General features: G+C 47.2%; 1 protein-coding gene across 9 annotated transcripts in view; it reads left to right on the forward strand.

Annotated features, from left to right (window-relative positions):
* Positions 1 to 24,020, forward strand: part of Specc1 (sperm antigen with calponin homology and coiled-coil domains 1) — a 264,901-nt gene that overhangs the window by 56,446 nt on the left and 184,435 nt on the right. For 7 of the 9 annotated variants that reach the window (XR_003838125.1, XM_021177222.1, XM_029483987.1 and 4 more), the window contains exon 2: positions 19,213 to 19,382. Coding sequence is in view for 8 of the 9 variants with exons in the window: in XM_029483986.1 (XP_029339846.1) it covers positions 19,213 to 19,382 (170 nt within the window). In the remaining variant the exon portion in view is untranslated. Of the gene's footprint in view, positions 1 to 9,941; positions 9,993 to 12,631; positions 12,702 to 19,212; positions 19,383 to 24,020 lie in introns of those variants that run through there. The other 2 variants (XM_021177223.2, XM_029483989.1) reach the window with 2 other exon arrangements.

Genomic DNA, 24,020 nt, shown 5'->3' on the forward strand with positions numbered 1-24,020 from the left:
ATCATCACCTAGGGAAAAAAAGCCATAACTAGATATATATATATAAAAAAACATATATATATATATATATATATATATATATATATATATATATATATATACTTTTAGTCGAGTCAAATGTTCTTTTTGGTTTAAGAAAACCCTTCGTATAACCTGGAGACTCGACACATTAGGAACTGTTACCCCATAAAGACAGGCTGGAGGGGAGAAGGATGTGGAGCAGGACCAAGGCTGTTGTGTAGTGGGGAGCTCACGTGCATCAGAAACAAACAAGAAAAATGGGCAACACTTGTAAGTGGGTGATTCTCAGGAGAGTAAATACATGATATCCAGTCTCATGGTCATAGGAGGAGTGCACAGCATGTCACATGCAATGCAGTGCAGTGTCACTGGCAAAACACTGACAGCATGAGTCATATGAATGACAAGAACATATAGATGTGTACATTAGCAATAAGAAAGTAGATATCTAGATCAGTCATGGCTACACAGTGAGACCAGTCTCAGAAAGAAAAGAGGAGACCATATAGTTTGTGTAGTTATACATGTGTGTGCGCACGCAGGCTTGTGTGCGCAAGCAGGCAGAGGCCTCAGGAGTGACAGGATCTGACACTGTCCTCGGAGCTCACACTGGTTTGGCTAGGAGAGATGGCCATGTCTCCACCTCCCCAGCACTGGGGTTCCAGGCACGTGCCACCATGCCTGGGAACTGGGATCAGAACTCAGTTCCTCATGTTCGTGTGCTAAACGCTTTAGCAAGTGAGCATCTTCCCAGCTCGATGCTGTACATTTTTAAGTAAGAATATATGGTGTGATCAAATTACGTTTAAATTCTTAGTTATGTGAAGAAGCATCCTTATTTTTATATATTCATAAGAATTCATTTTTAAAAGCAAGAGATGTGTGATATCAAGCTGTGTGTGCTGTCCCCTCCAAAGAGGGAAGTAGACCCGAGGCAAGTCTGCTTTCTCTTTGGGGAGGATATACTTCAGTGTTGGAATTTCTTATGAGTCTGCGTTTGTATATTTGTGTGACATAAATAGATAATCAGGAAACTTCTCAGACCCATAGGCGAGAAGATTCCTGGGAACAGGATCCCAGATGTAGAAGCCCAGCGTTGGGAAAGCAGGTTTTAATATCAGGGAGCATTTGGGAGGCGGAAGAGCCTGAATCAGGTTATAGAAGAAGAAGCAGCACAGAAGTCGTTGAGAAAACAGAACAGCAAGTACTGAGGACAAGTTGCTGGAGTGCTTCATGCTGGAGGTTTCCCTGTTCTGTCCCCATTCCCAGGCTTAATGTGGTGACTACCTACGGAGCTCAGCGGCCCCCTAGCGTCCCGTGTATTTTATCTCTCCATTTAAAAGCTGCCACCTGAGGTTCAAAATGAGCCTTTATTCTGCTTCTTAATCCGTTTCTTGCTGCTATAACAGAAGACACCAAGTACTTTATTCATAAAATAGCAGTTCTCAGCTCACAGTTTTGGAGGCTGAAGCACAAGATGTGCAGCCAGCCCACGCGTTCAGCTTGTACTGAGGGCGGTCTAGCTAGGTGACAGTGTGGTAGATGGCCTCATGGAGGGAGCTCGTACAAGAGTGTTCTTTTTATAACCGCCTATTCTTGCCTGAGCTGACAACAGTCCCGCGAGTATTATGTTAATCACTTTTTTTTTTTTTTTTTTTTTTTTTTTTTTTTTTTTTTTTTTGAGACAGGGTTTCTCTGTATAGCTCTGGCTGTCCTGGAACTCACTTTGTAGACCAGGCTGGCCTCGAACTCAGAAATCCACCTGCCTCTGCCTCCCAAGTGCTGGGATTAAAGGCGTGCGCCACCACCGCCCGGCTAGTTAATCACTTTTGAAAGGGGCACCTTCAACCACCTAGCCAGCTCCTGTCAGGTCCCACCTCTTTACATTTTTATCTTAAATGTCCTTCCTTCTTTCCTTCCTGCCTGCTGCCATCCTTTCTTCCTTCCTTCCTTTGGGTCTTTTGTTTTATTTTGTTTTTGTTTTTAGACAGGGCCTCACTTTTTAGCTTTGAGGGGCTCAGAATTTGCCTGGTAGACCAGGTGGGCCTTGAACTCACATAAATCCACCTGCCTTTGTTTCCCTAGTGCTAAGATTAAAGCCCTTAGTTGCTGGCCAACCTTAATTCTGTAAAAACAAACAAAGAAACAAACAGCTATTGTATCAAGTCCCATCTGTGCTGCTTACACACTCCTGTGTGGGGCCACTCAGGGCTGCTCACTAGAGCATCATCAACCTAGCATAGGACTCCTCACCGAGGTGGGTTAAATATCCTTCCTGCTTCATCCTGGGATGTTGACTGGTTTGATCTTATGCAGGTCTGGTGCAGGCAGCCACAGCTACAGCCACCATCAACTCAGGAGTACAGAGGTCCTGTCCCACCCAGAAGACGCTGCCCTTCTTGCCCCCAGTCCCCAGTCTTGCTCGGGCTCTTAAAGTCTTCCCAGCCCCTCTTTGTGATAATCCCATTTGTGGATGAGCACCCCCCTGACATTCACTCTCCACACTTTGATCAGTTGTGAGCTTCTGCCTTAACCATGATCCACGGCACAGAGAGACTTCTCGCTAATATGGAGATAAAAATTTGGAGGGTAGTTTGATACTGGGACCGTTGAGCAAAATGACTTAGTAGATTTACCGCCAGCAGGTCCTGCTGCAGCAGTGCCATCAATCACACTGGGGACAAAGCTTCTAGCACACAGATCTTTGGAGGACACGTGCAGATTATAGCACCTAGTTAAATACCTAGCAGACCTCAATACCTAGTCTGTACCAGGCAGCACCATGCCTGGGGAGATAAGGAGGTCTTGGGCATGATGACGAAGGGACACAAACACACTGAAGAGTCTCATTGGCTACTGTGTCACTATGACATCACCCGGAGGATGCCGTGTGGAAGAGTTACAGAGGAGGGACGTGAAGCTGTGGCTATTCTGGGAAGCACCTGCAGAGTGTCTGCATCTTTACTGGGGATTTTCCGACATGCAGCCCCCTCACCTCAAGCTAATCTCACCTCTCCAGTTCTTTTTTTCATCTTTTCTTTGACAGGACTACAGAACTTAGTTATAATTCCTCTTCTCACGGCTGTTGCCACTGCCAGCCACCAAGACTTCTGCAAATTTCCCAAAGCTTACATTCTTAACAGACAGACGGAAACACCAAATTAAGGTGTGAGAAACAAGGAAAGTGAAATGAAGCCAAATGTAACAATTAAAATTTAAAACGCCCTGTTGGGAAGGCTAAAGGCGGGGTGGGTTCGGTCACTGAGACATTAACTGTGCTGCCGGAGGGATGGCAGAAAGAGACAGGGGGACATCTATTAATTCTGAGAGCGCACAAGGTAAGTCAGCAATGCATTACGACTTGGGGAACAGGGGTTCCCCTGAGGCAGGTCTGTGTGGAAATCATACCTGGTTGCTGCAGTAACAACCTCCTCATGAGAAATGGGAGGCCTGAAATAGCCAGGTCTGCTTCAGAAAAAAAGATGAGTAGCCTTTTCCGTCTCCCCTACGGGGAAGTAGAGGTAGGGCGGGAGAGAAAGGGGACATTAAAGGTAGGACCTTGAGAGACGCTTTTAGGTTGTAAGTATCCACTGAGCCCGGCATTGTAAGGACCTCTGGGGTACTCAGGCCCCCAAGGCACTGTGGACAGTGTCCTTTTCTGATGGCTTCGTATACTACCGGAACCCCTGCATGGGGAGACACTGAACCTTCCTGTGCTGCTGGGTGCTTTGATGGTCTCATGGACCCTCTGTGAGGAGGGCTGTGTCCCTCTGGCAGGACCAGGGCAGATGATATAGTGAGCATGGCCTCCTAGGTCCACCTGAAGCACTGAGCACCACCTGCTTGCTTCCCATCTCCTGCTGTGGTGTCTCCTTCTCTGATGCTGCTGTTTCCCCCTACCATAGGCAATGTCACCCAGAACCTTTCCCTCTTGTCTTGGGCGTATCCCTTCTTGGGTAAGCTCTTCCCTTTTTTGACAGTCTGTATTTTCTGTTCCCTATATTGGACCCTGAACTCAGGTGGGAGGGGTGGGACTGGACTTGCCCATCCTTGTGCCCTGATGCCTGCCACAGTGCCTGAGGTATACACGGTAGTCCCAGAATGCTTGCTAGACAGGTGAAAGAATAAAGCCATCCAGCTGTTGTGTTCTAGGACCTGGCCTTTCACCTCCCAGTGTAGCATACCCTTAGCCCTAGAACTCCGGAGGCAGAGGCAGGAGAATCTCTGAGACTTTGAGGCTAACCTGGTTTACAGAGTGAGTTCCAGGACAGCCAAGGCTACACAGAGCCCCTGTTTTCAAACAAACAAGCAAACAAACAAGCAAGCAAGCAAACAAACAAACAATACCCCAAACCAGATATTTGTTGTTAAAGGGCTTGTTTATATTTTCTTGAAGTGTGCATATTGCTGTTACGTTGTGGCTCTTATTTTTTTTTTGGTTGAATCTCATGAGTTCTTTGCAAAATGCTTTCCAGGTTCGTGTTCTGTGGCTTTTAGTTTCTTAGCAGCATCTTTTGAAGAGCAGAAGTTTATATTTGATAAATTCCAATCTATAAGGAGTCTTGTTTTAGATTTTTGGTTTTGTTTTGCTTTTTTGTTTGTGGAGTTATGTTATTGTTTGTTTGGTTTTGGGTGTTTTGTTTTGTTTTTTGGTATTTTGAAACAGGGTCTTATATAGTCCAGGCTGACTTCACTGTGTGGTCAATGTAACTTTGGACTCCTGGGCACTGGGAGGGTCCTAGATTTTATTCTTCCAATCATGCATTTGGCCTCATACCAAAGAACTTGTACATAAAATCTTTGTCTAACTCATGGTCACAAAGACTTCACCCTGCTCTCTCAGATTCTTTCTGGTCTTAGATTTCAAGTTTCAGTCTGTGGTTCACCTTTAAAATGTATTGTGGTGCAGAAGCTGGCCTCAGAAGACTGACCACCAATGACCTCCAGGGCATCTGGGCTGTGGTGGGGACTTTCCTGAGGTAAACAGGAGTTTGGGCCCAGGGTACTGTTAGGACCGGTTGTCTAAGGACAGTTCCAGAGAAGGGAGTTAGGAAGAAAGGATGCAGGAAGGGAAGCCTATTGTTCTAGGGTCTAAGTGGAGTCTGGGTGATGGTCTCCCTGCAATGGATGTGCCTGGGGGCGGGGGTCTGTGTCCCAAGAGACTGGCAGGAGTGGACAGAAGAGAGCCAGGGCAACATATAGAACACTTAGTATCTTCTACTCTGAAGTAAAGAGCTGGTGGCTTTAGGACAGACCCATGCCCTGCTCATGGACAGTCAGATGAGATTGATTCTTCATCAGAAGCCTGCCCTTAGGAAGCAGGGCTGTACTATAACTGTTTCTATCCCACCGCTCTAGGGGCAGATCATGTAGCTGATGCTGTACTCGCTGTCCCCATAAAATTACTTTTGAGGATGGTGCAGGGAGTGGGTTACAACCAGGTAATCTGGGAGCAGTCGAAAGAATCATCGCTCAGTGCGTGGGGTTTATATGTATTTAAAACACAACCTGAGACGCATTTGAGATGGGGCATAATGCAGGCGCTGAATACGTTACCCTGCAAAGCACAGCAGTTGCTTTCATTAGCCAGCTGGCGCTCTGGGAAGATCGCTAAAGCCTGTGGGTTAGGCAAAAAGGAGTTCAGGAATGTGAGAACAAAAAAGAAATAGCTGTGTCGCCGATTTCAGTTTAATCCGGCAACAATAAAGAAATCCAGGACTCCCCATGTTCTGAGAAGGGACAGCCACCCACAGCCCTATGCGTGTGTGAGGGCTGGACTTTCACTGTTCACCAGGGAATGGTGGGTATCCTTGACACTCGGGACACCATGGTGACAATGTAGCTGTAAATGAGGTCCCAGGGTTCTCCATGTCTTTGGAGGCTCCTGTTATATTCTGCCTTCCCTGGCTGTTCAAGGTGGATCCCAGGGGTGATGGTAAGTACTACACAGACTTCACACGGCTTTTGTTCCCAGTCCGCACACTTCCTGGGGTGGCTGAGGTCCCTGCTGTATACAGCTCTGCAGGCACTCCACAGCTTTGGGGACCACGATGGGAGCCAACCCCAGGTGGGTTACCTCCATCCTTGGATAGTGAGACTATTACCACCATGGTCCTTTGTAGCTTCAAGGGATTGGAGCCAAGTTGTTAAGGAATCCCAGAAGGCATGGGGAGCATGCTGGGAGAAGGTTGGCTTTCCTGAGGAAATAGCTCTTTAGTGTCTTGTAACCCAGTTCCTACCTCCCTTTCTAACCCTAGATTGAGGAAGCCTTGCAGCCTCGCAGATGGACAGACAGACTCCCTGACACCTGGACCACAGCATCCCTTGTGGTGGGAGTTCAACCGAGACCTTCTATGCTTAACTTTTCAATCTTATAGGACCTTGGGTTGTTTTACCAAATATGGAAATGCTGTTGAAGATTCATCTCTACCTGATAGGAGACCTTCATGAATGTCTTGGAGTCTGTAGGACTCTGACGGCATCATATCCAAGAAATGGCCATCCTGGAGCAGGAGGCAAGAGGAGCCAAAGACTAGTCTTGTTCTTTCTCTGGCAGTTCTGAGTTTTACCGTGCTTAACATTTACCCTATTCTCTTGCATATCTTCTCCTTATATACCTACTATTGCATGAGTTTGCATGCACGAATACACACACGCAGAGTCAGCAATCAGATTAGCTCGGGCCTTTGTTCAGTGAAACCCCTGCATTTGATGTAAGATAAGGATGAGTGGTAAGGTCAGCAGAACTGAGCATGTATCTTCAGGGGAAAGAGAGGAAATCATGGTTAAAATATCATAATAAGTGAGCCATTGGGGGATGTCTCATCATGTGACCTGTGAAGCTTATATTGGTGTTGTATGTTCCCTCCATGATGACAAGTTGACACCAGCTCTCTGAATCTGAAGGGGTTGTAGCTGAGAATAGTGGCTCACACCTATAGTCTCAGCATTCCAGAGGCAAAAGACCCCCTCATTTATCTATCTATCTATCTATCTATCTATCTATCTATCTATCTATCTATCTATCTATCTATCTCTATCAATCATCTGTCTGTCCATCTATCATGTATTTATTCATCTGTCTATATAATCTAATGTATCCATATCTATCTATCTATCTATCTATCTATCTATCTATCCATCCATCCATCCATCCATCCATCCATCCATCCATCCATCCACCCAGAGACAGTCCCACTGTGTAGCCGTGGCTAGCTTGAAATTCACTGAGATGTCCCCTGCCTCTGCCTCCTTAGTGCTGAAAATAAAGGCATGGGCCACCACACCATGGGAAGATAGTGATTTTGAGTTCAGCCTGGGCTGCATAATGTGGCGCTATCTCAGATAACACCACAGTTTTGGGTTGCGTGGGTTTGGGTGGCATGTGTGTGTCTACAGTGTCCTGCTTCCTGAAAGCATGAGGACAGTCTTGGTGACTTCTGTGAAGTTTCTTATGGCCTCCGTTTGCAATATATCCAGCATGAGGCAGCCATGGGTTTGTAGAACTGGTGTTGACGTCTCTGATGATGGCTTCCTGTGGTCAGAGAGGCAGTGGGGAAAGACGAAAGCAGTGGATGCCTGATGCTGTGGCCCTCTGAGAAGTCCACCAGACTTCTGACTCTCAAGCTGCACTTCTGGAGTGCAGCTGCTGGAGCTTTGCAGGAGGCAGGTGAGCCTGTCTCAGTGGCCTTTATGAGGGCACCAAACTGAGTTCTAGCTGTGCTTAAAATGTAACAGTTACTCCAGAACATACCAGCTAGCGTGTGGCGTACACAAACTTTAGACTCTGAGGAGGAACATTTCATTCTCAAAAATAAATTAAAATAAAATAAATCCTCTTCTTCCTGTTTCCTGTAGTCCTGAATGTTAGATAATTTTTTCCTATGGGGTCAAAGGTACCTAAGCATACAATTGCAACTGGAAAAATAAGGGACAAGAATCAGGTATTGGCAGTTTTTCTGTTTTCATTTGTGTGTTAATTTTTAATATAAATGCAGGGTGCAAAGCATTAACGTAAGTCAAAGTGTTTCAGTGGAGCTCATTTCAGCATACAACTTTGTAGCAATTATAAATAAGCCTGTCAAAAATGTCTGGACAATGCCAGCATTTTAAATTTGAATTTAAAAAAGGTAAATGTCTTATTATCATTCTCTCCCCCTCCTTTCCTCCTCCTCTTCTTCCTCTTCCTCCTCTTCCTCCTCCTCCTCCTCCTCTTCCTCTTCCTTCTCCTCTTCCTCCTCCTTCTCTTCTTCCTCTTCCCCCTCTTCCTCCTCCTCTTCTTCTTCCTCCGCCTCTTCCTCTTCTTTTTCTTTGAGGCAGGTCCCCCTATGTAGTTCTAGTTCTCCTGGAGCTCACTATGTAATTCTAGATATCCTGGACTCACTTTGTAGACCAAGCTGGCCTTGAACTCACAGAGATCCACCCGCCTTTGCCTCCTGAGTACAGGCATGAAAGGCATGCACCACCATGCCGGGCTATAAGTACATTTCTTACTGAAGCCCAAAGGGAGGGGGAAGTATCAGATGTGGTCATGGAGGTGGCCTTGCCTCTCACAGGCTTTTGTCATATTGTCACAGCGGGTCTAATTCAGCAGTGCAGTAGGCAAAGTTTGTCCCCCGCCCTTGAGTGTCAGTAGTTGATGTGAAGGTGCAGGGCACAGAAGTCTTTCTGGGTGGGAGGGGCAGTGTGCCTTGTAGTCCTGGCATTGTTTTCAGAGGAAATATCCCAAAGGTGACAGAATTGGCTGCTGCCGTAGAAGGCTTGCCTCTAGTCCCAGCTCACACAAGGGTCTCGGGAACGAAGAAGAACATGGGTGGAAGATAGAGTACCCAGACCTGAAGCTTTGAATTATTGGTTCCATAAATTTCTGGCTACCACTAGTTCCCATATTTGGAGCATCAGCTTACATAAATCCATTCATTATGTTCCTGTTAGGCCATCTGGTTCTTATCACCACAAACTGGGTCGGCAAGGTTTCTCAGCAGGTAAACACCTTCCACCAGGCCTGAGAACCTGAGTTTAGTCCCTGGGATCCTCCACATGATGGAAGAAGAGAATAGACTCCCTATAAATTGCCCTCTGACCTCCATATGTGCACTGTGGTATGTACCTATACACATAACACATAAAATGTAATTTTAAAAAGAACTTTTAAGACTCCATAAACCACTGTTGATATCATATGGAACGGTGGCTAATTTTTAGAGAGCTGGCATGGAATAACTTCGGGAACTATTTTTTCTTTTCTTCTTTTTTTTCCTTGTAAAGAAAGATTTATTTATTTTATATATGTGAGTACACTGTTGCTGTCTTCAGACACACCAGAAGAGGGGGTCAGATTCCATTACAGATGGTTGTGAGCCACCATGTGGTTGCTGGGAATTGAACTCAGGACCTTGGGAAGAACAGACAGCACTCTTAAACCACTGAGCCGTCTCTCCGGCCCCTTCAGGAACTATTTTCTTGAAGTATTTTTGTCACTTTTGTTTATTTGTGTGTCCTGGGAGGTGGCACACAGTGTGAGGATCGGAGAATAACTCTGAGGAGTTGCCGTCTCTCCTTCCATCCTGAGGGATCCAGGGATCAAATTCAGGTTGTCAGTCTCCGTGGAAGGTGTCCTTCCACTCTGAGCCATCTTGCCACTATGAGTTAATGAAATTAAGTTGTACGATGTAAAGGGTTGTGTGTCAAAATGAGTATTAGCATTGGTGACAGTGCTGGAACACCTGATACCTTGAGCAGCGGTTCTTGTTCTGAGAGCAGTTTCGGGTCCTTTTCTGGGTGACTGTTACAGATTTTCCTGAGAAGTTCCTTTCCTCTTTCAGAAGAGACTTGCTAGTGCTTTCTAGTTCAGCTTTGAATTTACCCATTAATTCTGCACTGACATAGTGACTCTCCTATTGCAGGGCGCTACGCTGGGACCTGGGTGCCTTCTGGAGCTTGGTTGGGCAGAAAGCAGGAAACACTTACCAGTAGGTCCTCTTTACTTTTGGGTCTGTGGCAGCCCAGCCCAGCATGCTAGGAGCACGTGGCAGAGGGAGCCATCCATTTATAGTGTCTAGGAAGCAAAGAGAGAGGAGGGAGGGGCTGAGTCCCAAATCCACAGTGGTTTGGTTTTTCAGAAAGGTGTCACCATGTCCCAGTAGGAATACAGGCTAGAGACCAAGCCTTCAATCCACAGACCTTTCATGTGTAATTCTATTTTTTTTTTAAAAAGATTTATTTGTTATTTTATGTATATGAGTACATTGCTGTCTTCAGACACACCAGAAGAGGGCACCAGATCCCATTACAGATGGTTGTGAGCCACCATGTGGTTGCTGGGAATTGAACTCAGGACCTCTGAAAGAGCAGTCAGTGCTCTTAACCACTGAGCCATCTCTCCAGCCCTTATGTGTAATTCATAACCAGAGAATGAGCACCATGTGATATGGGGGTGGGGGGATGCGTCACAGTGACACAGTGAGAGGTGATCAATGACAGGTAAATGATGGCACCACTAGGCATGGTTTGTTTATAAAGGTTTTGAAGAGATAAGCCGGGCACTGTCAACTGGGTGGGAGAACTATTCTAGAGCCTCCCAGAGGAAGTGCTCTTATACAGAGATGGGGCCCAGAATGAGCAGCCCTGAATGTGAGCATCTGGGGGAATTCACATAGAGAGAATAGCAGGCACAGAGGGAGCAGCAGGCACAGAGGGAGCAGCAGGCACAGAGGGAGCAGCAGGCACAGAGGGAGCAGCAGGCACAGGGGGAGCAGCAGGCACAGGGGGAGTAGCAGGCACAGGGGGAGCAGCAGGCACAGGGGGAGCAGCAGGCACAGAGGGAGCAGCAGGCACAGGGGGAGCAGCAGGCACAGAGGGAGCAGCAGGCACAGGGGGAGCAGCAGGCACAGGGGGAGTAGCAGGCACAGAGGGAGCAGCAGGCACAGAGTTTGCTGGAGGAGAGGAGATGTCTGAGGGAGCTGAAGCAACTTGCTTGGCTGAAGTGGAGTGGGCAGGGGCTAGTCTGGGAGAGCTGGACACAGACTGAGACCTGGGGGTCATGACACAGGACTTGGCTTTTTATTCCAAATGCCCTGAGAAGTGAGCGGCCAGCATGTGTTCTGTGGGATGTGACACAATATAATTTGTGGTGTGTGTGTGTGTGTGTATGTATCTTTGCTGAGGCTTGAGCCCAGTGTCTTGTGTGTACGTGGTAAGCACACACTCTACAGCTGAACAGCACCCCCAGCCCCCTGGTGAGCTATGCTAGATTTCCATTATTGTAACAGAGCACCTAAGGTAAAATTGTAGAGAATGTGCTGGGTACTTTTATGTCAAGTTGACACAGGCTAGAGTCACCTGAGAGGAGGGGATCTCAACTGAGAAAAATGTCTTCATAAGATTGGGCTGTTGGCAAGCTTGCAGGGCATTTTCTGAATTAGTGATTGATGTGGGAGGGCCCAGCCCATTGTAAGTGGGGCCACCCTTGGGCTGGTGGTCCTGGGTTCTTTAACAAAAGAGGCTGAGCAAGCCAGGGAGAGTACCCTTCCATGGCGTCTGCATCCATCAGCACTTTCCTCCAGGTTCCTTTGAGCTCTTTGAGTTCTTTGAGCGTTTTGAGTTCTTGTTCTGACTTCCTTCAGTGATGGACTGCTACCTGGAAGTGTTAGCTGAAATAAACCCTTTCCTCCCCAAGTCGCTTTGGTCATGGGTTTTCATCACAGCCGTTGTAACCGGAATAGGACAGAGAGGAAAGGGTTATTTTGGATCACAGTGTCAGAGGTTTCAGGCATGGTTGTTGGCCTCTTGGCGGGTGAAAGGAAGAGAATGAGATAGTGAGAGTATTGTAGTTGGAGGCTTCCTCCTTTATCCATTTCTGACCCGTCAGGCTCCTGGCATATTGGAGGGTGCCACCCTTCAGAAGGCTCTCCCTTGCTCACTTTCCACATGTCCCATGTCTCTGCAAATTCCCTCACAGATACAAATGCCCATTAATTACCCAGTATAAGGTTTCTTTTTTGCCCTTTGCAGTGTTGGGGCTTGAACTCAGGGTCTCGTAATGCCAGGCAAGCACTCCACACCTGAGCTTTGTCCCCAGCCCCATAAGGTATTTGCTGTAATACCCAGAAGGGACTAAGACATTGAATGAGAAGGAACAGTGGCCCAGGACTGGGTGCTCAGGGGGCAGGTGGCACTGCCTGGCCTGCCTCTGGGCGTTAGCTGCCTTCTTGTTCCTTAGTGCTGATCTGTAAACCCTAGATGTCAGTGGCTACTTGGCAAGGGAGTCAGGAACATGAGAGATAATGAAAGGATATGCTTGTCATTGTGCTGGCTCGTGGTTGATAAATAGTAGCTTCAAAATAAGGAGAAATGGATGGTTGTTAGGAGAAAGTGACCAATCCCAAAGGAACCTGCAGAAGTCTGGTGGGAATACACAGAGGGATGAGGGACGTGTTGACGCAGCTGGGCACAAGGGCCTTTCAGAAACAGGGCAGGGGCCTGATCTACCCATGTGTGGACAGTTGTGAGTTTGAGAAATGAGCCTAGGAGAGAGTCCAAAATGATGCTCTGGATGGCTGAATGCAAGACAGTACTGAAGACAGACCAGGAAGTTGGGAGCAAGACTGGTTATGAAGATCTATTCAAAACTGTGCTAAAGCTTGTGGGAGACAGACAGACCACATAGGAGTACCCTCTGGGTAAGTTTGCAGATCTGGTGGGCAGGTGGGTAAGGGGTCAGACTGCCTAGGAGTCCCTAGAAGACCCTTGTGGCTGGAGAAACAGATTCTTGAGGGAGTAGACTTAAGTTCACTTTGGAAGGTAGTGTTTAAGTGAGCCAGCCAAGGAAGCTGGGCGGGTGTCCTTAGTTTCCTGTGTTTGTGCCAGGCAGGGCCACCAGAAGCACTGGGCTCACACACTAGCCTCTCTAGCATGCTGTGGGGTGGGGGTGGGGGTAGGGGTAAAAATGGCTTCTTTGAGGGTTTTTTTTTCCCCCCTAGTCGTATCCTCTGCATCTAGGTGGTGGATTCGATTTTCTCCTGAAGTACACACACATCTTCTGGATCCTGGTCCAGCTCCGTCTGGGCCGTACCTTACTCTCCTCCTTTATTCTCCCCTGCAGGCTAGTGGTGCAGACGATGATAGCCCTAGGGTTCTACCAGCTCTGCCATGCCCTCATTCCTGTCAGCTCCACTCTGTTTCCCAGCAGGCATTCCAGGCAGAGGTGGAGGCCTGCACCAGATGCCTCAAACCAGGACAGAATAAATATGACTCAGGATGCTTCAACCTGAGTAGGCATGAAAGCCTCTGGGCTCCCTGTCTCCCTATCCTCGCTTTGTTCTTCTGCCATGTGCTCTTTAAAACTGCTCCCAAAGAAAGGGCTCCGGGGGGATCTTGTTTCCATCTCCTTTTCCTGAAGCTTTGTCTCATTCCCTTCAAGTCTCTGATGTGAAGCCACATGATAAGTAAGGAAATAACTGCCCATTAGTGGTCACTCCGCTCTGCAGGCCGCCAGCTCCTCGGTTCAGCTTTGGAGCCAGAAGGACACCCCAGACGAATAGTTCTGAGCACTTGATCTCAATATAGCCACAGATTACAGCCTCCGCCACCACCTGCATTCTGTATTCATGACCGTCCCTGCCTGCCTTGGTTTCTCATTCCGGGCTGTGCCCTGTCTCTGTTACTTGTGGTTCCCACCCTTGGCAGAGTGCCTTGATTTCCGAGTCCCTGACATCATCTCTTCCCAAGTTTGTGATATGCCAGGGCTCGCGTCACTCCAATGTAGCCTTTGTCTGAGGATGGGACCAGTGAGTCCGGGTTTGCAGCTTCTCTTCTGATGTAGTGTGGAAAGCTTTCCTTTCCCCTGCCCCCTCGTTGACCACGGAGGAATTTGCGCTATTGGGATGGCTTCTTTCATCTTCAAGCCACAGGAAATAATCATTTGGAAGCACTTCCTGTGACCAACTCTGAAGTGTGAGGGCAGCTAACAGTTCTGTGTTCCATGGGAAGCCCAGCAGGTGCCTGGCCAGGAGGACCTCATCACCCAGACACTGCTTTCCCCGCTGCATTGCTAATAACATTTTGGCTGAAATGCTTCAGTCTCCTGGGATTCCTTTGGTCGGCAGGATGCCTAGTGGCACCTCTAGCCTCTGTCTTGTAGCACCCCGAAGAGGGGTGCCTTTGTGAATGCCTATGTCCCCTGGGGGCAGAGTTATCCCAGGCCTGGAATTGGCCCATCCAATTGTCTGTAGCAAACTAATAAATACTGTCCTCCTAGTCTTTGGCTAGATATTTTCAGCCTGCGGGTCCCTGGCGCTGCACTTCCTGCCGGGTCCCTGGGTAATTGAACTATGTGCTCATTCCTATTTTCCTGGTTCTCCAGCTTGAATGCTTTAGCTTGCTTGCTTCCTACTGCTTATTGTGTTTGCAGCTGAGACCTGAACGCCCTCCCACTCTCAGAGACTCATTATTTTCTGTTCATCCAGAATGGTTTCCCGGTTGCCTTCCAGTTTTCTTGCCTTAAAAGGGAAATAAAAATAAGGGACACCCCCCCCCCCAGAGAACACCAGCAGGCTGGGAAGACCACCTTTCCTAAACCTTTGCTGGGACACAGTACCTTTGTGTATCCCTAAAATACACTGTCGTGCCCTGCTTCCTTCTGCCCTCCCCGCACCCTTCTTCTCTTTTCATTACTTTATGCTGTGCAGTTCATGGGGGACAGTTTCAATGTAAGCCATACACTGCTCTAAACAGGAGTGAAGTGTGTGGCATCAAAATAAATGGCTTGAAATTTAAAAAAAAAAAAGGTTCCTGGGAAGATCCTCCTTCCATCTCCCATCCTTTCTCTCGAATGAGTTCCTAGATTCAACTCTAATTTCTTAATTGATTTGACTCTTTGTATTGTTTATGGGGAGTTTAAGAAATCAGAGAATTAAGGCTAGAGACCTTTTTCCTCTCCCCCCCCCTTTCTGGTTCCCCTGTGCTTGGCCAGAGGCCACCTATTCATTTTCTGTCCCTAACTCACATCCAGGAGAGAAGCCTGAGTCAGCGAGTGTGCTCACCTGTGTTTATCTTGTGGCAGCCCAGATTGTCTGTAACCAGTCCTAGGCTGCTAGCCATCTGCCTCTGTGTTTGTTTCCCTCTCTGCTTCCCCGTGCCCATGTTTTCAGATGAAAACAGGCTGTTCTGTGTACAGGAAGAACACTTGCCTGGTAGATCTGGCAGCCTCCTGTTCCGAAGATTTAATGGATCTGTGGCTGTGCATTGTCAAGCTAACAAGCAGTGCCCCGACTGGTATAATTGACAGAAGGCAGCTCGTGTTTGTGAAGTTTCTTCTGTTGCCTCTTGTAACATCATCCGATGCTGAGAGGTATAGAGTTCAGACATCCCAGGCTCCTAGTCAGCAAGGAGCTGGACCCACTGTGGGGAAGATGCACAGCGCTCCTGTTTCTCATGTGGGCAGAGATTATCCAGATGGCCTGTCCAACCTGGTTTCAACCTTGGCTATAGATGAGTTCTGTGATCTAGGCGAGTTGCTTGACTTCCCTGAGTCAAAGGAAGTGTTTTAATTTGTTAGAGCTAAAATGGGTGCCTTATAAACAAGTGAGAGATACTGCTCGCCGTTGTGGAGGCCCAAAAGTCCTAGATCTTGGCCAGCAGAGTCAATGTCTAATGGGAGTCCTCTGTCTGGTTCACGGCATTACCCACTTGATAGAAGGACAAAAATGTTCCTTCAGGCCATTTCTGTAAGAGTTCTGCTCTCCTGACCAAGCTTTCTCCCAGACGTCCCACTTCCTAACAGTACCACGCTGGGGATTTGGTTTCACCATGTGAATTTGAGGAATACACCAATACTCAGACGATAGATAGCACAAGGCAACACCACCCAGGGCTGAGATAATTCACATGGGGCATTAGCCAGCACCTTCTACTTGCAGTGGAATGGCATGGCTGCCCTATCTGTCTGCCAGCACAGGGACTCATCCTCCTTCCTTCCTTCTTGCTGTGACTGTTTTGATCTTGTATGCTGAGTCGTCACTTCTCTAGGCTGATACTGCAAGGTCACTCCTAGACATATTGTCTGGCACTTGCCCTACTTGTGAGACAGAGAGAAATGGGGGTCCTTAAAAGTGATGGAGAATTTCCCAGCTCCCATGTCCCTAGTTTGTAGAGCTAAGGTACCAGACAAAACCATTGAGCAGCAGAGCTATCCCAAGCCAATGGCTTCTCGGTCCCTTTTCTCGTGATCTCAGGATGAAGTTCACAGACAATGGGTTGGTGAGTTTGGAAAGTAGAGTTAGTATAGGATTTTAGGTGGGCACTTGAGAGGAAAAAGGAAAGCAGAGCTCCTGTAGAGCAGGAGGGGGCCCCAGAAAATGTGGTATTATCGAGCAGCTAGGCTAGAAGCTTCTTGTAGTACTTAGAGCAGAAAGTGCACGGGGAGATGAGCTGGTCAGCCCAGTTGGCCTGCCCATGGGTGTCTGGATGCTTCACAGTTTGACTCTATCTTCACATATGGTCTAGGCAGTATGGCTCACGCAGATTGTGTGAAACAAGAGAATTCCCCTTCTGGCATTTCTGGCCTCTAGCCAGGACAAGACGGAAGACACTGTTGGCTTGTGCTCAAGGACAAGAATGGTGGTCCCTGTTCCTAAAATGCTTGACCTCTTTAGATATCCTGCTCTCGTCCCCGGGGATGACTCTGCCTGGATACTGTGGGTGAGACGTGAGTGATTCATTACGGAGCATCTTGAATTCTGAAAGCTGGAACTGTCAGGAAAGAGGCTAGCGGGTGGGAAGGAAGGGTGGAGTACAGTGGAGAAGACAGTAAGAGTAGAGAATGACAGACTCTCAGAGAGTAGTGTGGAGGCCTTACCTGTGAATAACTTTATCAGATTCCAAATATTTGAGGAGAGTAGAGAAAGTGATGTGGCAAGAAGTGATTGGAGAAGCAGCAAAGCAGGCAACCTGTTGACAAAAAAACATGTTAAACTCCTCAACTCCATCCAGCCCTCAGCTTTGTTACCAGAAATTGAGAGCTGAGCTTATATATTTGAATTCGGATAAGATTGATTAATTAACTGATTGAGTCTTCTTAAAATGTCAAGAAAATGGTTGGTAGGGAAATATCCATCCTTTCCTGGTCGCTTCTAACTTCTGTAGTTTTCTGGGAAGTAGACTAGGGGCTTTGTCATCTTAAGGTAAGTGTGGCAGGTTTGGAAAGCATATACCTAATGCGTTCATGAAGTAAGCCGTACACTGTCACTTCTAAGTAGTTCTAGTAGCATAAAATGGGATGTTGGCTTAGTGAATATTTTGTGATATTAAATGATCTTCATGTGTCAGCCCGACAGGGCCCTGGTTAGATCGTAGTCAGGCTGCGTTAGCTCGTTCTATTCTAAGAGTATATTAATGAAATTAGTCACTGCACAGGTCTTAACCTAAGGATTCTTTCGCTGTTGCTGTGGAAACCAGAAAGAAAAACATGGGCTGAGAAAGAAAAATAACCGGCACTAAACATCAGTAAAATACTTTGGCAGCGAGCCGCTTTTCTTAATACTGAATTTTTAAGAAATCGCGAGACCCGGAACCAAGCCAAGACTAAGAAGGTTCTGAGCAAGTCATGAAACTGAAGTCATGTGTCACTGTACTCAGGAAAAAGTGTGGGAAGCAAATGGTAGCCCCTTTTTTCCTTTTACCAATAATGAATTCCTCTGTGTGTGTGTGTGTGTGTGTGTGTGTGTGTGTGCACATGCAAGTGTTTCTAGTAGGGCCTAGTTTACAGCAGGCACAAGCTTGAGCTGTGCTGCCGAATCTCTTAACAAAGGATCTCATCATTAGCCACGTTTACATAGCTGCAGAACATATCAGCTCAACAGGGCACCTGTATCTAGGAGTCTAATCACTTTGCTTAAACAGAAAGAGGAACTGGGTGACTCTGGGAGAGACAGATATTGTCTGCTGAAATGGTTTCTTCTGGTCAGGAAAGGGACAGGGGTGTGAAGTGGTGGCAGCCTGAACTGGGCTGCAGAGCTGTGTGTGGTTTATCCAGGGGTCCTGGGATGCTGTGAGGCAGAGGACACCCTCCATTCTGAGTACCAGCGACCACCCCTTAAGTGTGGTTATTCAGAGCCTTGTGTCCCATGAGACTGGTTGCTGGAATTGTTTGTCACGTGTGGGTGTTCTTTGAAAGGATGGAGCACTGTGGTTTGGATGCCATACCAGAGCTCACGAGGACGGGCAGAGGCAAGATGGTGGTAAAAAGATTGAGCCTTGTGATGCTGTTGACAGCAGAGACTGAGGCTTGGGTGATGAGAGTGATCATGGAGAACAGTTGATGGCTGGACCTGGGATGCCCACTCTTCTGTCTTGATATTCGGAGTTTTCTCCTTGGTCTTCAGCTACAATATGCTATCATTTGTTTGTTTGTTTTGTTTTTCGAGGTAGGGTTTTTCCATGTAACAAACCCCAGAGTCCTGGCTGTCCTGGACTTACTGTACCCCAGGCTGACCTTGAACTCACAAAAATCTGCCTGCCTCTGCCTCCAGAGTGCTGAGATTAAAGGCATATGCTACCATGCCTTGGAAGCAGGCATTTATATCTTGATACAAGCAGCTGGAGTGTGTGTGTGTGTGTGTGTGTGTGTGTGTGTGTGTGTGTAAGTACACATGCATGAGTGTGCTGACAGATGTGTAGCATAACACAAATCTGTTAGGTGTCTGTGACAAGAATAAACTATCAGTGGCTGAAAAGTAACGTCAGAGTATCAATCAGGTTACATATATATTGTAATAAATCATTAAACACCCATTCAGAGAGCTGGGCGGTGGTGGTGCACGCCTTTAATCCCAGCACTTGGGAGGCAGAGGCAGGCAGATTTCTGAGTTCGAGACCAGCCTGGTCTACAAAGTGAGTTCCAGGACAGCCACAGCTATACAAAGAAACCCTGTCTCAAAACCAACCAACCAAACAAACAACCAAACAACCCCCCCCCAAAAAAAACCCCAAAAAACACCTGTTCAGAGGTGTAAAAATAAGCAGCACACAAAGGTAGCATCTTAGGAATAGAGAGAGTGTTCTGTACCTGCCTAAACCCTACCACCATTCTGTGGTGGCATTTGTGAGCTTGGTGAATGGAGTTTGTAAAGCTTTATCATGTCACTCACAAGTATAGTTTTGGAGACATGTGTTTTCCCTTTTACCCTCCTACAGAGAGAAGGACTTCCCGGGACATCATGCGGAGTGCCGCCAAGCCCTGGAGTCCAGTCGCCAAAGCAGGCAGCCATGGTCCTGATCGCACTCGGCCCCTCCCTGGCACTCCTTCTGGCATGAAGAGCTCCAAGTCTTCAACCTCGCTGGCCTTCGAGTCTCGGCTGAGTAAGGTACAGACTTTCAGGGCAGGGCTGTGAGGATGCCCAGTGTCTTGTGAGGCAGGGATGAAGAGGGCAATTAGCGAACTCCATTGGCTCTTGAAGAGGGGACCCAGAGCAAATCCTGACCCAAGGGATGGAGTGAATAGAGGACAGTGGGGTAACCCAGAGTGGAGAAAGGCCCATTGGAGAGGTTTAATGCAGCACTTGAGGCCGTCTGTCCTGGCTTAAGTGGATGCTCTGGCTCCCCAAGAAGGAGTCAGGCTCATACAGAACCATCCTGATCCTTGCTTGACCTGTCTACATGGCTGATAATGCCCTTCACCAAGAACTGCATTCCGCTCTCAATTCCTCCCTCCTCCTTATCCCCTTGGCATCTAACAGAGGACAGTCTAGGCTCAGCTTTTCCCCTCTTACATCCACCCTCTCGTCAGGGTTCTTCCCATGAACTTGTAGCCTTTCCTTTCTGTGCTGGGATGAAATTCATGGACCGTGTTGCTAACTGCAAGCAGGCATTTGAAAAACCAGTGCACTAACCTGAGTGTGAGTAGAAGGGAGGTATTTCTCTCTATCTGCACTGTCCAAGCAGGGCTGTGCAAAGGCCCCATGGAACTCCCGAGGGCACCAGCACACCATGAAGGATGCTGCCAAGGGAGAGAAATGCTGAATGCTCTCAGGACATTCCAAGCCAGGGTGTACCTTCCATTTCCACTATGAGGGTTATGCTCTTAGAGAAGTCAAAGCATCTGAAAATTGTAAGGGAAATTCCTGTCTTCCTGTGTGACATTAAGGGAGGCCATAGGCCTGAAAGATGCTTCAAGGTGGTCCGCACATGACATGCAGAGATGTCCAAAGAAACCATGAAAACTGGGAGAGGGCCATTTTGTACAAAATTGTCATGTGTATTATAGAATATGTAAATGTCCCATCCTGCCATATGTTAATATCAGTTTGCATATCTATTCATGGTGACATCTAAAAGTGCACACTCCCAGATTACAGGACTGTCCCCGGTTGAGAGCTATTCTCCAGGTGACAGCATCTGTTCTGCAGATAGTATCCAGATTTCCATAGTCCCATCAGGAGCCTTCCCGCTGCCTTGAGGTTCAGACTGCCACCCAAGTGTAACATGTCCAAGCCCATCTCTGTCACCTCCCGGGCTGCTCCTCCTTGGTCCACTCTTCCCTTTAGCTTCCTTAGACCGGAGTCCTCAGCATCAGCCTTGCACGTGACTCTCTTCGTGTCCCACAATGCAGCAGTGAAAAACCATCCCCTTCTGCCTGAGAAAGTGACTTTCCCTGAAGCCATGTAGCCTCCTCTGTGGCCAAAGCCCAGCCTTCCCAGACCATGGCTCTGCTTTCATCTTGGTGTTCCAGTATCCTGTCCTCAACAGGAGTCCCTTAGCGCATGTGGCGTGTCCCTTCTCTGCTCAACACCCATGCGAGCTCATTCTATTTGAGTGAGTGAAAAGGAAAGCCCTCCTAGTCACCAGAGATGCTGTTGGGATTAGTTTTTGTTTGTTGGTTTTGTTAGACATTGCCATGCTTCTCTACACCTTGGCTCCCAGAGTTCAAGGCACAAAGTGACTGTCCCTTGGACATGCCAAGCACACTCCTAGAGAGGTGTGTCTGTGCTGTCTCCTGTCTCTGCCTAGAGGGCACTGTGTTAGAGGTTATCCTTGAGCACTCTGTATGCCATGCTCCTGACTGCATCCATGCTCCTCACCCTCCTCAGCATCCCCGTAGCTCTTACTCCATTGCACCTCTGGGTCATTGAGTGAGCCCCTGTCTCCCTTTGGCTGGCTATGAGCTGCAGGAGGGCAGGACTCTGTGCCTTTGTTGTCCACCGTTCTGCTTAGGAAATCCTGTGCTGCCTGCTAGGCACTTAGTGCTTCTCAAATACCATGGCCCCCCTGTTCTTCTTCTGGGAGTGTGAGGGCAGTCAGACCAGTCTAAGGCAGACTGAGCCACTCTGCAACTGAGCTCTCAGGCAGGGGTTAGAACCACCTACCCTAGACTTGTGCTTTCTGGTCTGTGAGTCGGGAGGCAATGCCTAACTTGCTAAGAGGAGTTAATGTGGATCAAACATCTGACAAAAATTTTGTTATTCTGTCGTCCTAGGCTAAAGTGTCATTTCTAGTATTTTCTTATTCACTTCCATCTAACAGCAACACTGGGACAGGGTCTCACTATGTAGACCTGGCTGTCCTGGGATGTGTGTGTGTGTGTGTGTGTGTGTGTGAGAGAGAGAGAGAGAGAGAGAGAGAGAGAGAGAGAGAGAGAGAGGGAGAGAGAGTTATTAAAATGGCTTGGTGGTCCTGCTAGTCCAACAATGCCTGTCTACCAATAGAGAGTGCAAAAATCTAGAAGTTTAGTCCATAAGGCTGGATATCTATCTGGTCTTCAGTATATGCCAGAATCCCAAAAGAAGTAGGCTTTACTGCCAGTGAAGGAATGGAGTTGGCAGCCAGAGTGATGACAAGCTGGCAAAGAGCTTTCTTCTTTCATGTCTGTTATATAGGTTGCCACCAGCTGTGACCTGTCCCATTTCAAGTAATTTAAGAAAAAAACCGTCTCTCACAGGTATAGTCAAGTTGAAAACCAAAAGTAGCCATCCTAAGTCCACCCCTTGTCAGCTTGACACACAATCATATCTCCTTCTGCCATGCTTAATTTCCATATGAAAACAATAACCAGATTATAATTTTACTAATATGATGTAACTATCCCACACATAACTGCAAATGAGTTATATATTTAATCAAGACATAATTATGCCTAGCATGATTTAGCTATCCCATGAACAACCACAAATGTGGTTATAAAATTATAGATTTTAGAGTAAGGGTCAATGTCCCTCTAGGGACATTCTTTTAATATCTCAAAACTTAAATATAATAGTCACTGATATTCTCTTAATTGATGTTATATTACATGAAAAGGAAATCAAGGAATATCTGTACAAACACATTCTTAACAAAGGAAGCACTCCTGTCAGTTATAATCCTCCTTTCTGCAGCTGGCCACATGGCCTTAGCTGCTATTTATGACTCCCTTCCTCTACTCCCCATTCTGTATTTCCTCCACCCCTTTGTCATCCTGCCTGGATTAGATTGTTATATTTTCCCATTAACTTTAATCACAGGACACAGTAGCACCAAAAGATGCCCTAAAGGAACTTCTGCATTCCAGACATAAACTTTCTTACTTCTGTTGTGGAGAAGCAATCTAATTTCCCCATGATAATCTGAACCAGTCACCCCTCCTAACACTGTTATGCCTTTCTTAGCCAGTTGGCTTAATGGCGTTAGAAGCCCAAAGTGGCCAGGAGGAAGCCTGAGCTTCCAGTTTAATGGGATGTTTGTTGTGGCTCCTGCAGGAGCTTTCTTTGTCCCTAGAACCAAACTTCTAGGCCAGCAGAACTTAAGCTCACAGGAACAGGAAGTAGAGTTTTTCCTAGTGGGTCACTAGGGGTGATAGTGAATGAAACTATTCTCCTTTCCATCCCTTGATTCCTGGACCTGTGGATTCTGGCTATAGGAGAAACTGTATATTGGATGCTGATTCAAAGCATCTACTGCCTTTAGGAGAACCCCGTCCTAGCTTTCCAAGTTCCTGCCATCTCGTTGGTACTGTAATTGTGTCTTCAAAAGGTCACTCCATCTTTCTGTCAGGCTGGCTGCTTCAGGATGGTGGAGCATGGTAACACTAGTAGATTCCATGATCGTAGGCAACAGTGGTGTTGCACTTCTCTGTGGAAATAATATAACACTAAATTAAGGCCTTCTGTAAGTCATTCGATGGTAGTTTTGGCAGAAACAGTATGTGCAGGAAAGGCAAACCCAAGAACAGAATAAGTATCTACTCCAGTAAGAACAAAGCATTGTTCTTTCCACAGAAGAAGTGATCCAATGTAGTCAACCTGTTACCAAGTCTGACTGGTCACCCAGAGGAATGGTGCCATATCTGGGGCTCGGTGTTGGTCTCTGCTGTTGGCAGATCTGGCATTCAGCAGCAGCTGTAGCCAGGCCAGCCTTAGAGAGTGGCAGTCCATGTTGTCAAACCCATTTATAACCTCCATCTCTGCCACCATGGCTAATTGGTTCATGGGCCCAGTGGTCAATGACAGGGATGGCGGGGTGGGAGGTAAAGGGGATGGAGGCTGACTGTCCACAGAATAGGTCATCTTATGTGCTTGATTATTGACCTCACTTAAAGGTGAATCTTCCCACCTCGAAGGATCCAGATTAAAGGTGGTTCTTTTTACTTCAAAGAATTTAATAAAGAAAAAAAAAATCTCTCACAAGTGTGGCCAAACACTTGGGTTTTAGTTAATTCCAGATGTAGTCAAGTTGATAACCAAGAATAGCCATCACAGTAGACCACGCACAGCTAACAATACTTATTTTAATTAAAAAATTAGTTACAGCTGGGCATAGTGCTGCACACTTTAATCCCAGCACTTGGGAGGCAGAGGTGAACTCTCTGTAAGTTTGCATTCAGCCTACGAGTTCTAGGACAATCAGGGCTACGTAGAGAGACCCTGACTCAAAATACATTAAAACATAAAATAGCCGGGCGTGGTGGCGCACGCCTTTAATCCCAGCACTTGGGAGGCAGAGGCAGGCGGATTTCTGAGTTCGAGGTCAGC

This window comes from Mus caroli, chromosome 11, assembly GCF_900094665.2.
Source record: "Mus caroli chromosome 11, CAROLI_EIJ_v1.1, whole genome shotgun sequence".
NCBI lineage: Eukaryota > Metazoa > Chordata > Mammalia > Rodentia > Muridae > Mus > Mus caroli.